Source organism: Grus americana, chromosome 3 (assembly GCF_028858705.1).
Source record: "Grus americana isolate bGruAme1 chromosome 3, bGruAme1.mat, whole genome shotgun sequence".
Classification (NCBI taxonomy): Eukaryota; Metazoa; Chordata; class Aves; order Gruiformes; family Gruidae; genus Grus; species Grus americana.
The window spans coordinates 55,780,008-55,794,948 of NC_072854.1; the positions used below are offsets into that span (position 1 = coordinate 55,780,008).

General features: G+C 41.0%; 1 protein-coding gene across 1 annotated transcript in view; it reads right to left on the bottom strand.

Annotated features, from left to right (window-relative positions):
• The window catches only part of MAN1A1 (mannosidase alpha class 1A member 1), a 152,941-nt gene that overhangs the window by 107,171 nt on the left and 30,829 nt on the right, over positions 1 to 14,941 (bottom strand). The window contains exon 2 of the mRNA XM_054819566.1: positions 6,385 to 6,481. Coding sequence (XP_054675541.1) covers positions 6,385 to 6,481 — 97 coding nt within the window. The remainder of the gene's footprint in view (positions 1 to 6,384; positions 6,482 to 14,941) is intronic.

Consider the following 14,941-nt stretch of genomic DNA (forward strand, 5'->3'; position numbering starts at 1 on the left):
GGTTTACAAATGTTTCAGTCTTTCTCTAGAAGTTAATTATTTTTACTGCGCACATGTGAGAGGAAGCAACTTCCACTCATAACACGAATATGTCTACAGTCTACCAGTCTAAAGACTCCCTCAACTCATCAAATACACCCTCCACACACACTGCTCACAGAATACCAGCAAGGATCAAGGCAGGTCCTTGTCTTCAAAAGTTGTTTCCATGGCCTAGGTTTAGGACAGATAAAATGTCATTTCAAATTTCGGCAAGAAGTCTTCAGCTACAGAAGAGCTCTACTACTCTTAATTTGTATGAGTTGCTAAAGCAGCATCCCCAAGGTCAGAACCACCACTCATCACTATCCTTTCTCCCATCGTCATCCACTGGCCGTATTCCTCTTCCCCTAGCCTAACAATAGTGTCAGTATGGTTGCCAAATTCATGATGGTACTGCCTAACAGTCACATCTATGTGTAATTACACTTCTTAAAAGCCCATCTTACTTTTGTGTTTCAGTGAAACACATCGTGATGTGTATCTTGCCTTCAAGACACAACCTTCATTATAATCTACAAAATGCCTTATGCTAGCAAGGACTGAAGCATTTATACTTTCAAAATTAAGCTTAGAAGCACTATCATTCAAAAACAGCTCTCCTCTTCAGCATCAGGAGAGCTATACTGTCTGTAACCTACACAACATCAAGCACCAATAAGCTACAGCATTGGGAACCTGCTGTTCCCCACAGTGAGGTACTATCCCATAACAGACCCTCCCAATGTAAAGTACCACAACTGCACCAATTAATTGATAGGAGGGGAAGTGTTAAAAATTAAACAGCTGGCTAATGAAATATGCTATATCTTACTGCTATTAAGACAATCAGAAACCAGTATTTCTGAAAATTAGGAAGCAAGAAGAGATGATCATGGCAAATTGGACATAGTTATGATGGATGACGGTGAACTGAAGGTCTTGATTTCTGAAGGTCGTGAGGAGATTCACGGGACACAAAGCTGAAGGTAACGTATTCTCAACTAATTCAATTCAGAATTACCTTAAAAGTAGTCAACTATTTGCAATTCTTTTTTTAAAAAAATAAGAACCAGAATCAAAGATAAGGAAACTTGTTTGTTCTTTCACAAAGAAAAGGAGGTTCAACTATTTAACACACAAATAAAAAAAAAAAAAAAAAGGAAAAGACAACAAACCAGATCATCTTTTTATTGTTGTATTGCTTTATGAAAAAGAAGGCATCTCTTAAATTCAAACATGAAGGTACAGATCAGTTCTAACAATCTCAGGACACTATTACAAAAACAAGAATTTGTTTCTAAAAAACCAAAGAAACCAAAGGAGATGATGGATTTGGGAAAGGATAGCTTATGAGACAAAACTGCTTGCAGATATGCTGCTCTTTAGTATTCTGTAAAGCAATTCAGCAGAAAGAGACCTAATGCTTATTTTGATTTGCCACCAAGATCAATAAGAGCGAAAATGTTTCTAAGGAAATCTCCTCAGCAATAAGATCTTATACTAGATGACCACAATGACAAAGTGAACTGCATTTAGATGGACTCTAGCTCTTACTCCTTTAAATGCACTTTTATTTTCAGATTCAACATTTGTCCTGTTACACACCAAATAGTGCCTGCAGTGATTTATTCTTATGCAACATCCACAGAACTCATAGAATCATAGAATGGTTTGGGTTGGAAGGGACCTCAAAGACCATTCAGTTCCAACCCCCCTGCCATGGGCAGGGACACCCTCCACTAGACCAGGTTGCCCAAAGCCCCATCCAACCTGGCCTTGAACACTTCCAGGGAGGGGGCATCCACAACCTCTCTGGGCAACCTGTTCCAGTGCCTTACCGCCCTCACAGAGAAGTTATTACTAATCCAAACATATCCTGCCTCACATTAAAGCCATTACCCCTTGTCCTATCACTACATGCCCTTGTAAACAGTCCCTCTCTGGATTTCTTGTAGGCCCCTTTAGGTACTAGAAGGCTGCTATAACGTCTCCCTGGAGCCTCCTCTTCTCCAGGCTGAACAACCCCAACTCTCTCAGTCTGTCTTCATAGAAAAGGTGCTCCAGCCTCTGATCATCTTCATGGTCCTCCTCTGGACTCTCTCCAACAGCTCCATGTCCTCCTTATGTTGGGGGCCTCAAAGCCAGGCACAGTACTCTAGGTGGGGTCTCACGAGAGCGGAGTAGAGGGGGAGAACCACCTGCTGGTCGCACTTCTTTTGCTGTAGCCCAGGATACAGTTGGCTTTCTGGGCTGCAAGTACACATTGCCCGGTCATGTTGAGCTTCTCATCAATCACTACCCCCAAGTCCTTCGCCTCAGGGCTGCTTTCAATCCATTCTCCACTCAGTCTGTAGCTGTGCTTGGGATTGCCCCATGAAGCCCTTTGCACTTAGCCTTGCTGAACTTCATGAGGTTCGCACGGGTCCACGTCTCAAGCCTGTCAAGGTCCCTCTGGATAGCATCCCTTCCCTCCAGCTTGTCGACTGCACCGCACAGCTTGGTGTCGTCAGCAAACTTGCTGAGGATGCACTCAATCCTGCTGTCCATGTTGCCGACAAAGCTGTTAAACAGCATCAGTTCCGATACAGACTCCTGAGGAACGCTGCTCATCACTGGTCTCCATTTGGACATCGAGCCATTGACCACAACTCTTTGAGTGCGATTGTCCAGCCAATTCCTTATCCACCAAGTGGTCCATCTGTCAAATCCATGTCTCTCCAATTTAGAGACAAGGATGTTATGTGGCACAGTGTCAAATGCTTTGCATAAGTCCAGGTAGATGACGTCAGTTGCTCTTCCCTTATCCGCCAACAGTGTAACTCCATCGTAGAAAGCCACCAAATTTCTCAGGCATGATTTGCCCTTAGTGAAGCCATGTTGGCTGTCACTGATCACCTCCTTATTTTCCATGTGCCTGAGTATAGTTTCCAGTAGGATTTGCTCCATGATCTTGCCAGGCATGGAGGTGAGACTGACCGGCCTGTAGTTCCCCAGGTCCTTCTTCCTTTTTTTAAAAACGGGAGTTATGTTTCTCCTTTTCCAGTCAGTGGGAACTTTACCAGACTTTCATGACTTCTCAAATATGATGGAGAGTGGCTTAGAAACTTCATCCACCGGGGCCCTCAGCACCTGCAGATGTATCTCATCAAGTCCCATGGACTTGTGCACCTTCAGGTTCCTTAGCTGGTCTCAAACCTGATCTTCTCCTACAGTGGACGGTTCTTCATTCTCCCAGTCCCTGCCTTTGCCTTCTGTGACTTGGGCAGTGTGGCTAGAGCACTTGCTGGTGAAGACTGAGGCAAAAAAGTTGTTGAGCACCTCAGCCTTCTCCATATCTTGGGTAACCAGGTCACCCATTTCCTTCTGGAGAGGGCCCATATTTCCCCCCGTCTTCCTTTTATCACTAACATACTTATAGAAGCTTTTCTTGTTGCCCTTGACATCCCTGGCCAGATTTAATTCTATCAGGGCTTTAGCTTTCCTAACCTGATCCTTGGCTGCTCGGATAATTTCTCTGTATTCCTCTCAAGCTACCTGCCCTTGCTTCCACTCTCTGTAGGCTTCCTTTTTTGTGTTTGATTTTGTCCAAGAGCTCATAGTTTATCCATGCAGGCCCCTCAGTGTTTTTTCTGACTTCCTCTTTGTTTGGACATATCGCTCCTGAGCTTGGAGGAGGTGATCCTTCAATACTAACCAGCTTTCTTGGGCCCCTCTTCCCTCCCAGGGCTTTGTCCCAGGGTACTCTACCAAACAGGTCCCTGAAGAGGCCAGAGTCTGCTCTCCTGAAGTCCACGGTAGTGAGCTTGCTGTGCGCCCTCCTCACTGCCTTATGGATCTTGAACTCCACTGTTTCATGGTCACTGCAGCCAAGGCTGCCCTGGAGCTTCACATTCCCCACCAACCCCTCCTTGTTGGTGAGAACAAGGTCCAGCGTGGCACCTCTTCTCATTGGCTCCTCTATCACTTGGAGAAGGAAGTTATCATTAATGCATTCCAGGAACCTCCTGGATTGCTTATGCCCTGCTGTGTTGCCCCTCCAACAGACATTGGGATTGTTGAAGCCCTCCATGAGGACCAGGGCTTGTGAACATGAGGCTGCTCCCATCTGTTAATAGAAGGCCTCATCCACTTGGTCTTCCTGGTTGGGTGGCCTGCAGCAGACCTCTACTATAGTGTCCCCCGTCCCTGCCCTCCCTTTAATCCTGACCCATAAGCTCTCAGTTGGCTCCTCATCCATCCCCAGGCAGAGCTCCATGCACTTCAGCTGATCACAGAGGGCAACACTCCCTCCTTGTCTCCCCTGCTTGTCCTTCCTAAAAAGCCTGTACCCATCCAACCCAACACTCCAGTCATAGAAGCCATTCCACCATGTCTCTGTGATGTCAACAAGATCACAGCCCTGCAGGCACACACATGTCTCTAGCTTCTCTTGTTTATTCCCCATGCTACGTGCGTTTGCATAGAGGCATTTCAGTTGGGCTCCTGATGAGGCTGACTGACTGGCTGGAGTGGCTGGAATTCCTTTGTGCTGCACTCCAGATGCTCTCCTGCTGACCTGGAATCCTCCAGGCTCTGGGTGTCTGTTGTTGGCACTGGCATCAAACTGGTAGGAGTGGAATGGATTGAGGTTCCCCTCCCCCAGCAACTTCAGTTCAAAGCCCTCTTCACCAGCTTGGCAAGCCTATGACTGAGGATGGTCTTCCCATTCTCTGACAGATGGACCCCATCAGCCCCCAGTAGACCAGGTTTCTCAAAGCAAGTCCCATGGTCTAAGTAGCTGAACCCCTGGCTGTGGCACCAGCCCTGTAACCATTTGTTGATTCGCCAGATTTGACTGGCCCTTTCAAACCCCTTCCCCTTGACCAGCGGGACTGATGTGAAATTCTTCAGCAGGAGTTTTTTCAAGTCAATATATCTACAGCTTTTTATGTGAATCCATGCAGTATCATTAAGAACTCAAACCTCATAAATTTTTATACCACTTCTGATTCCGCATGAAACTACATTAAGTATTTTAATTTTCCAGACATCATGTGCCATTTTGTTGTCCTCCGAGCAAAGAAAACAGTACTGCATTAAAGAGTTCTTCAAATATGATATTAAATTGCACAACTATCAGTCATATGAATACAGATAATAAAAAAATTTAGTTTTCAAGAAAATAGAAGAAAACAGAAGCCTGACTTAACCTTGAAGTTCACCCAAACTACTTTGGTTTCAAGCACCCAATTAATGTTTAAAGTCCAATAATTAACTATATAATAACTACCTAGTAACATTTTTGATGTTACCTTGGGTAGACAAGCAGTGCAGCAAGATCAATGTAGATGTGAATTTACAAAATTATTTTTGTAATCACAACTGCTGTCTCTTAGCAACTTCCAAATATAGTTGAGGATTTGATGAGTGCTCTATTTAGGCTGTTTTAGGAACTGTTTCCACTTCAAACTTTCTTTTCCAAATATTCAACGAAATAAGTTCCTGTTAAAATCAAAATAATGTATTGATTTTGTCTCGGCTATAGAAATTAGTTAATTTCTCAGCTTTCTGTTTGGAAAACAGAAGCTATCTGAATACAAAGATTGCTGTCAAACAGTTTAATTCTTCATTTTTCTGCAAAACTGAAGATGACAGCTCATAGGACTGCTTTCTCATGCTTCTTCAGAATGCTGTTGCTCTTCAGCTGCTATTTATCCAGCCCTATGTCCCAACTGGACATTGAAAAAGTCTTGCCTCAATACACTGGATTTCTGCAGCGTGCCTCTCCTATTAAAACTTTTTAGCCCCGTATTTGTTCTACACTGATAACAACTTGGGCATTATTTAAGCATCTCCTGTGCCACATTTAGAGATGCAAATAATGATTATATTCATAGAAGAGAAAGCCTGATAAGGCAGCCCGACTGATATAGATTAACAAGTTTTTTTTAAGGAATGGAAATAAATTCCTGAGAAATGTGGACAGCTTCAGCTACCTTCATGACTGTAGAGAGTACCTTTTGTTCCTTGTCCAGGATTTTATTTCCCCCCCCCTTACAGTTTTGGTTTCCTGCTTATTGAATGTGGTGTCAATGAGTTCCACTTCATAGGAAAAGTTTAAGGCAGGGCAGTATTTAAAGCAACAAAACTACATCTTTATCATGCAGCAATGACATGCTTCATTTATTCTCATTCAGAAGGGAATCTATAAAAGTCATAGAAAGCATCACCTTGATTTGCTGTTACTTTTTATACACAGCATAAGCAGGAAACACCACACTGCATGACAGAGGGTAGAAAGAACACATTTATCACCTATAAGCTTTTCAGCTGATTTACTGTTTCATGCTAACGTCACTAAGCACAAAAATACACTCTACTCACCAAATAAATTGCTTGAATGTCCTTGCTTAGATATGGGTTTCAGTTCATTTAATCCCCATGCGTAACGCTTATAATTATCCCAGGCATGTTTCATCATCTGTAGGGAAACGAAAGCAGGATTATAATGTTGATTTAGCAAGAAGCCACAGCAAATACTGACTTGATAATATTCTCAATATTAAACACATTTAATTCAATGCTTAATTAAATTCATGTTGTATGCATTACAGCTATGAAATATTCAATACAGAGTAACAGTGGCACTGTTTTCTGGGTAGCAGTGGGATGTTTACCATAAGAATTCCATGTCTCTCCCATCCACCTCTACGGTTATCTGCATGCTTATGGTCAAGACACACTCAAAAATACGTAATTTTTAGGAAGGGAATTTACCATGTTATATATCAATTCAAATAAGATTTAATTTCCCTTAAGCATACACCTCTGAAACCAAGGGAAGTAAATTTTTTTAAAGAAATTTTTTCTCCTACAGCAGGAATTTTTAAGGTCAAAACTAAGCTCACAGTAGTTTTCAGATTCTGGCAGAGACTTTCTTGCATAAAACTAGCTGGTTCAAACTCAGTACAGCTAATAACAGAAGAAGAAATCTAAGGTGGGCAGGCAGAACACCTAGAAAAGGTTTTGAGGTTATTATGATGTAATCTTTATGATTATAAATGCTACAGTATGCATCTATGGCTATTTTCACATGTCATTTTGCACAAATAGCCAAGAACTTTCACAACTAAACATATCACTACAAAAACGTGTTTTGCATAAAGAGGTGCAACCACAAATAAAAACTGCTTTGGTAAACTCCCTCAGGGAACCCAGCACAGCAGCTCTGCGGTAAAAGCAGAGGACATTACATCAGAAGCCGGGGCAGCGGGTTGACTCAAGGACACCTCACACTCCCTACTACCACAGTCAGCCAGAACTAGCCCAAACTGTCCTCTTTGGGGGTGGTCCAGGTGCACAGCCAGGAACCCACCTGTCCCTCCTCAAATGTGCAGCGAGGACAATGCTCACAGCTCTGCAGGCCTGGTGAAGAACCACTGCCACTCCAGCAGGTCCAACATCTCCCTTTACCAACCACCACCTTAATGCATGCTCAGGAAGAGTCTTCTTTAAGGGCCACCGCAAGCAGCCTGACTTTATGTAACAGAAGGAAAGATTTTTGCCTCCACGTTGTCCCTCCTCCCCTCTTCCACAAGGCAAAGCAGCCCTAGGAATGCCAGAGGTCATCTTCTAGACAAAAAGTGACAATTTCAGACCTTTTCAAAGATACTGCTTCAGGCTGTCAGCTGACAACACTGCTCTGCCCTTGCTTTCAGACCTCTTCTTGAGGCCATGCGTGTCAAGGATAATTCTGTTAAATAACAGTTATAATCCTAAATTTAAAAGCAACAGCCTTGGGACACGCTGATAATAGTAATCCTGCATTTTCCTCCTTCCTCTTTCCTTTGCTCAAATCACATAGAGAAATTATGTCAATTAAAAATCTGCATTAAGCCAGACTATAATAAATTGCAACCGATTTTCTAGAATACTGCTACATTTGTAAGAATAAGCATTTCTTTGCTTTTTTTGTGGATGCATAAATGCGCATCTATCCTGTGGGAAAATTCAGGGATGTTAATTCACCCTAAAGCCCTTACAGGCCCAGCTTTACAGATGCAAAAATTGGCATCTGCATTTAATACCTGAGCATTTTCAACCAGAAGGTTAGCCTGGTGTCAGATCTCAGCTGAAAGGCAGCAAGAGGCTCTGTGGAAATGGTCTCAGGCCATGGATGGCACCGATATGCCAGACGGTAGGAGCCATGTCCCTTGCTTGACTTCGTTGCAAAACAGCTTAGGAGCTCTCCAAGGACGGGGTGTTTTGTCCCAACACGGAACTGGTAATAGGCAGCCAAGTGGTAGACTTTACGTCTATGGGGCATTCCCAATCCCTGGCTACAGGGATCAAGACCATATGAAACCAATCATTTGGCCATGACGTGTTTTCTCATTTACCAATTGAAGTTTTCTAGTAATTTTGCCTATTAACAAGAAAGATTTATTCTGCCCTGCCATCATGTGCCAGACCTGCAATCTCAGCTTTAGATATTAACGTACAAATTCTCAAAGATTTCAGCAGGCTAAATCCTGCCCTGCACTGAACTTGACATTTTCTATGCTTTGTCAAAGGTTACTTTCTCACAAAATCACATCAGAATCTTTTAATTTCTTTAGTCTTAATCTGGGAACATGACACAGAAGGGCTTTTTTTTTTTTAAACTTGTAATTAAGTGGTCTAAATCAAAGTGCCTAAAGATGCAGTATTATAACAAAATTAAAGTTGCTCAAGCCAGTACTGCCATGGTCCTTCCCTTTTCCCCTCCGTGCACAACCCTGCTCCTTCTCTTGCATAAGAGATGGAGTGCTTGTCTGTCCCCACACCAAGTCATTTCAGCAAAACAGAAACTTCTGCAAGTGAAATTTTTGGTTTGAGGAGCAGTTTTGTTCTGTTTCCTTCCCCAAGTCAGATTGCCATGAGTATCAGAGCTGCCAAGCGGGTAAGGCAGGAACAGCTCCAGACCCAGTTCAGTTCAACTAAAACAGTCGCAAAGTGCATGACGCTACAAGATGTCCCATACGTACTGAGTTGCCTTTAGTTTTTCCAACTGATTGACAATTTGATTATATTGCATTGTAAATGCACGTGTGAGCTCGTAACAGAAACCACTCCAATTACCCTATTGTTAGTCAACTCCTAGTCAGTAAGACTGGAAACTAACCCACACAGTAGACACTACCTTCTAATATTTATTATTGCATGTTAATGAACAACAATTATAGGGTTTTTTTCCAAAACGTCCTCCCATTTTGCTGAGTCTAACTACTCAGGGACATTTGTCTAATTGCTTCTTAGGAAATTATAATCCATTAACCCAAAAAGCAAAGCAGACAGACAAAACCAGTAATCTGAAAAAAACTCAAAACTCAAAATATTCCCATGGAAACCCCCCCACCACTACCACCAGAACCTACTGTGCAAGAGATCTAATTCATCTCTTTTGGCTATCAAAGTGTTAATTTAGAAATCTTCCAGAAAGTCTAGATTTAGTTAAAAATACCAAGCTTAGTAAGTTTCCTCCTAAGAAAATGCACCTTTAGAACATCCTTGCTTTAGAAATTTGGAGGTTTATGGACATAACATTGAAAGCAAAATGCAACTTCAAAAGCAATCAGTGAGCCCTCTAGTGTTTCAAAAGGACAGCAGTTATTCCCACAGGAAACAAGTGTGAAAGTCTATCTAGCAAAAAGTTACTAGGACTCAGTGTTACTGTACTTACTGTGCAAATAGCCCATAGAAATGGTAATCTAACAAACCCCACCTTAATCAACACTGCCTGCTGGACAAGTGAGTTTGCGCTTCTAACCTAGCAAGAAGTCTCAATTGCTAGAATTCAATACATCAGAAATACTCTTCACACTTTCCCTCCCCGTAGAAATTACAAAACCATATTAAGTTTCCCACTAAATGAATTTCCTGTTTGTTAATAACTTTTTTTTCTACTTAAGAATGAAAAAGTTCTAAAATATTGAGTAGCAATTTGAATAGACCCAGCCCACTGATAATTAAGCCTTTGCTTAGGCAAAACTCCTAGCACTGGTAGTTCAGGAATGAATTTTAATAGGTTTTTTTCAGAAATCCACCTATCTTTGCAGTCTTCACCTTTCTGTTTGCATGAGACATCCCCAAATCAGTATCTCCAGATTTTTTTTTTAATTCACAAAGTCCCTTCTGATCACGTCTCTGACTGCTTGTAAAAGTACTGTCGATTACTTGAAATGTCTAAACAAACATCACAGTTACTGAGAACATCTGTATTTCAGTGCAACATTATAGATCCTGTTAAAAAGAGAAATACCTGATGACAAAGGGTCTAACAGCTTTTGACCAGATTATTCCAGATACTCTCAAACTCCTCTACAGTATAACTAATAAAATTATTTCACCTGAGTGCTTTCAAATAATTCCTTATTAGTCCTGCAGGATGTCAATAGGCGGAGTCACATTTGCATAGACATATTCCTCAGTCCTTCTAGTTTTAGTAAGATATGTTCATTGAACCTCAAACTCTAGAAGAGCCTGACAGTTCACCAGGAAGCCTCGTGTCTACATTGGCAAAGTTAATTTTCGACGGAGCTCTACCTCAGGTCACTCACAATCAGAAGCAGCAGCCGAAGGCTGACTAGCTAGCACTGTCTCACTAGTAAGCTGGCTCCTTTTACATCTGCAGAAAAAAATGGGGCACTGATTTTTACTTATGAAGTCAGAAAATGCCAAACTACTTACTACCCCATCTCTGTTGAAGAGTAACAAAGTGTGCTATTGTAACTGGTATCAGCAAAGTCACTTAGAAGAAAAAGGTGAAGGCCTGACATTATGCACAAAAGGACCTGTGTATTTCTTTAACTCTAAAGGAAGCATTTTGAAACATAATTTTAAAATCCTTCTCAACCCACTGAACATTTAAAAAAAAAAAAATGTTCTCCAGAAGCAAAGACCTTTTCTACAGCTATAAAGCTGGCCAACCAAAAGATAACGATAATGCACTCCTATTTGTTAGTACTTTAGTTTCTGCCATCTTCCAAAGCACTCTAACACAATGTATACAGAGGACACACAAGCCACTCGAAACGTGCAAAATACAGTTCTATTCAAACAGGAGTACCCAAGAGTTCAGGCACGAAATGTTGTCAGAAAACAAGAGCGATGCTGAATCAGCACAATAATAGTGGTATTTAGATGCAAACTACTGCAGTACCAGGTGGAGTGAAAATAATAAGAACTTAATACGGTTTATTTTTAGCAGTTACATACATGCTGGGGAGATGTCAAAGACGATATCAGGAAAATAATTCAAGTACCTTCTAGAACTGGGATAATAAAGTAAAAAAAAAAAAAAAAAATTCATTGCATGAAATAGTACCATCCTGACCTTCAACGGAGCCATTTAAACCACGCCAAGACAAGGGAGGAAAGCAGGTGACTAAGGCACTGGAAACCCAAGAAATGAAGAGACAAGTTAATAACCAAACAAACTCACTCTGAAGAAAATGTAACAGTTTGCTTGTCTAATCTCTACTAAACTTTCATTGCTAGATTAAATAATCTTCTCTTTCTCAGTTTACACTGAACTTTTTACACATTTAAGTTATTCTCACATTTTAAACTTCTCCTTACCAGAACTACATGTTCACCCAGTCTGGTCTCCCTGAATCTTCTCTCCTTCCTGTTGCTGTAACTAAAACTTCATTCTTTTGCAGTATCAGCAAGGGAAATGAAGTCCTTAGAATTAGTAAGAAACCTCTATACACGTTCCACTTAAACTTTCCTCCTGTACAAATCAACTTGCGTGGTTGATGACTGTACTGGGTCTGGTTGGGATGGAGTTAGCCTCCTTCACAGCAGCCCATATGGTGTTTTGAATTTGTAGCCAAAATAATGTTTATAACACAGCAATGTTTTGGATATTGCTGAACAGTGCTTGTACAACATCAAGGCTGTCTCTTTTTCCAACTACTGCCCCTTTCCCACTCCCCCTGACAAGTAGGGTGAGGACTGGCCAAGAGGTGGGGAGGGGACACAGCCAGGACAGCTGACCCCAGCTGGCCAAAGGGATATTCCATACCATGTAACATCATGCTCAGCCAGAAAAACTGAGGCAGAGGAAGCAGGTGGGGGGGTTTCCAAGGTGGCTGTTGCTCAGACACTGGGCATCAGTCTGCTTGTGGGAGGTGGTGAGCGATTGCCTTTGCATCATTTGTCCCTGCCCCATCCTTCCTCCATCTAATAAACGGTCTTTATCTTGACCCATCAGTTTTCTGTTCTTCCTGTTCCCTCCCCAAGCCCACCAGGTGGGCCAACAGCTGTGTGGGTGCTGGGCTGCTGGCCCAGGTGAAACCACCACAATGTCTCAAAGTATCTCCAGTGCAGGAAGTTTGTGACCACAACACAGTCTCCCAGCTGGTTTCTTCGCTCTGATGACAATATTACATTAACCATTAGCAAAAACTCAAGCTTTAGAAAGCCTTACTTTCTCACTTTCCATTCCCTTTACCATTAACCAACAACCGAACCTAAATGAGACTCGGTGAATCAGAATCACAGAAGAGTTGAGGTTGGAAGGGACCTCTGAAGGTCATCTTGCCCAACCCCTACCAAAAAATCTATTCCCAACTGTTTCCACAGTCCCCAAGTACCAGCCAAATTGCAGTACAGCCGAAAAACTTCACAATCATTCCAGAAATCTGGTATTAATAAATGTCACCTTTGAAGGTACTGTGACCAATCAGGATTTCTCTGTGAAAAATTGCATGACCTCCTTGAGCTGATTCACTATCAGTTTTCATAAAATCATACTGCATATACAAAAGCTCAATTTCATACATTCTTACAGAATCTGTTTATCAAAATGAGTAATTTTTGGCAATATACAGTCTGTCTTTTTTTAAGTTATCAGTTATTACATTTGTGTTTCACCATCTTCATAATGGTGTTTAGTACAATATTGTATTTCTAAAGTAACACACGTTATTGACTGAGTTTATTGATTTTTTCTTGAATAATTTGCATCTTGGAAACACGAAGTAATAGAGAATTTTTCTCTAGATCTCAATACACAACACTTTTTTTTTTAAGATTAGGAAGCACATTTTGTAATCATTTGACAACTTCCCTTCTTTCAGAGCATGATCTTTGTTACTTTTGTCATTATTCACTATTATTGCTTTGGTAGTACTTCAAATCCTTCATATCAATCTTTTCTTGCAGTTCTGCATATAATCATAACACATTCCAATGTCTTTTCCATCTGGAAGTGTTTCGATCACTAGTAACTGCCTTGAATTGCCTTAAAAAATTAAATTGGATTTTTAAAGTAATACTTACCGGTATTTGCAGCTTTTTATCCTGCTCAGAATTGCTCTATAGTGGAAATTCTAGGTGAAGATGTAGGGTGAACACCCTACAGCAGTTCTGCTGCAGTTACTTCTTTGCTAATAAGTTCATAACCTTATCCAAGCAGACTCACAGATATGAGTAAGAGTGATACATACCTGGTTTGTTGGGTTTGTTTGTTTAGGGTTTTTTTTACAGTTATACTGTCTACTGTTATGCTAGACTGCCAACATTAGTTTTAAGCAACTTTTCGATGCTCATTTAACTCAAAGTTAGCTTCTTGACTGAAGGCCAAGATTCACTATAAAACTGGTTTATCTTCATAGCAGGTTTTCTGTAGGCAAAATTGTGTCTAGAGTTTAATTTCAAATAAAAGATTTGCACTTATAGTCAAAAGAATTTTATTTAAAGCACTTCACTTTTAGTTGCTATTTCTTATTCCAGAAACAAAGCTGTAAAAGAAAAAAAAAACCCCAAACAAACCCCCCCCAAAAAATCAAAACAAACCACCATCTCAAATATCCAAAGAAGGTTCATCTCATTGGATACTGTTTACTTTTTTCCTTGAATCTGACAGAAGAAGATACAGACGACAACATACTCCCCTTCTCTACTGGCAACAGAAATTTGTTTTTCTCCTTCAAGACATGTAAAATAAATCCTGTCACTATGAACCTTCATATATATATATAACCAGTTCTTATCTGTCAGCAGGAAGATTATTGCAAAGCAGGACCTTGACAGGTTTCTGGTGTTTGTAACCTCATTTCCTAATGGCATCATCCCGAGTCAAAAGCAAGCTACACACTGTCAATGTTTGTTTAACCGTCACTGCCAAAGTGTCACCGTTTCTAATTTAGCAGGTGGATGACAACCATGCTCCGAAGCCCACGCAGGCTGGAGGAGTTCCGGCAAGTGCTTCCTGATGGGACTTCCACTCTAGCCAAGCAAATCCTCCACGGAGACTTTTGTATTAGTTAATGGGCCAGTAACAAGAATTCCCAGTTGCTGTTTTCCACTAAGCAGCAGCTAGAGATTTTGGGAACATTTAGGCACTTACCATTTAGCTCATGGCTTTATTTCGCATTGCCACAGGAACAAAGCACTCGTAACAAATCAGAACTTTGTCCGAGAGCGCTACCCACAGCATAGGGCACTGTCGCACACTGAGTGGGGGAAATATACCTACAACTCTTAAAATGACAATAGAGCTAAGGTAGCCAAACTAATTCGCCATTTAATATTAAACACACACATCATATCATGAAATATGTTGTATGGTTCTGTATTTAATGCTCTGTATTAGAGGGATACGTGAGCAAACTCCCGTTACTCCTCAGCATTTCAGGATCCTACATATAATTCATTTCTTGCTTGTGAAAACAAATTAAAACCAAAAAATCTAAGATCTGCATATAAAAAAGGAACTAAGAGGGGAAAATAAAAACATTAAGGACTATTCTGAGGATTAATTCATCATTTGTATTGCAAAGCACTTCAAAATCCTCAAATGGAAAGCCTGACAGAAATGCTAAGTATTATTCCCACATGTGTTATGTTAAGTTACAGATAAGCTTCTATTCTTGTATTTTCTATTCCTCACAGT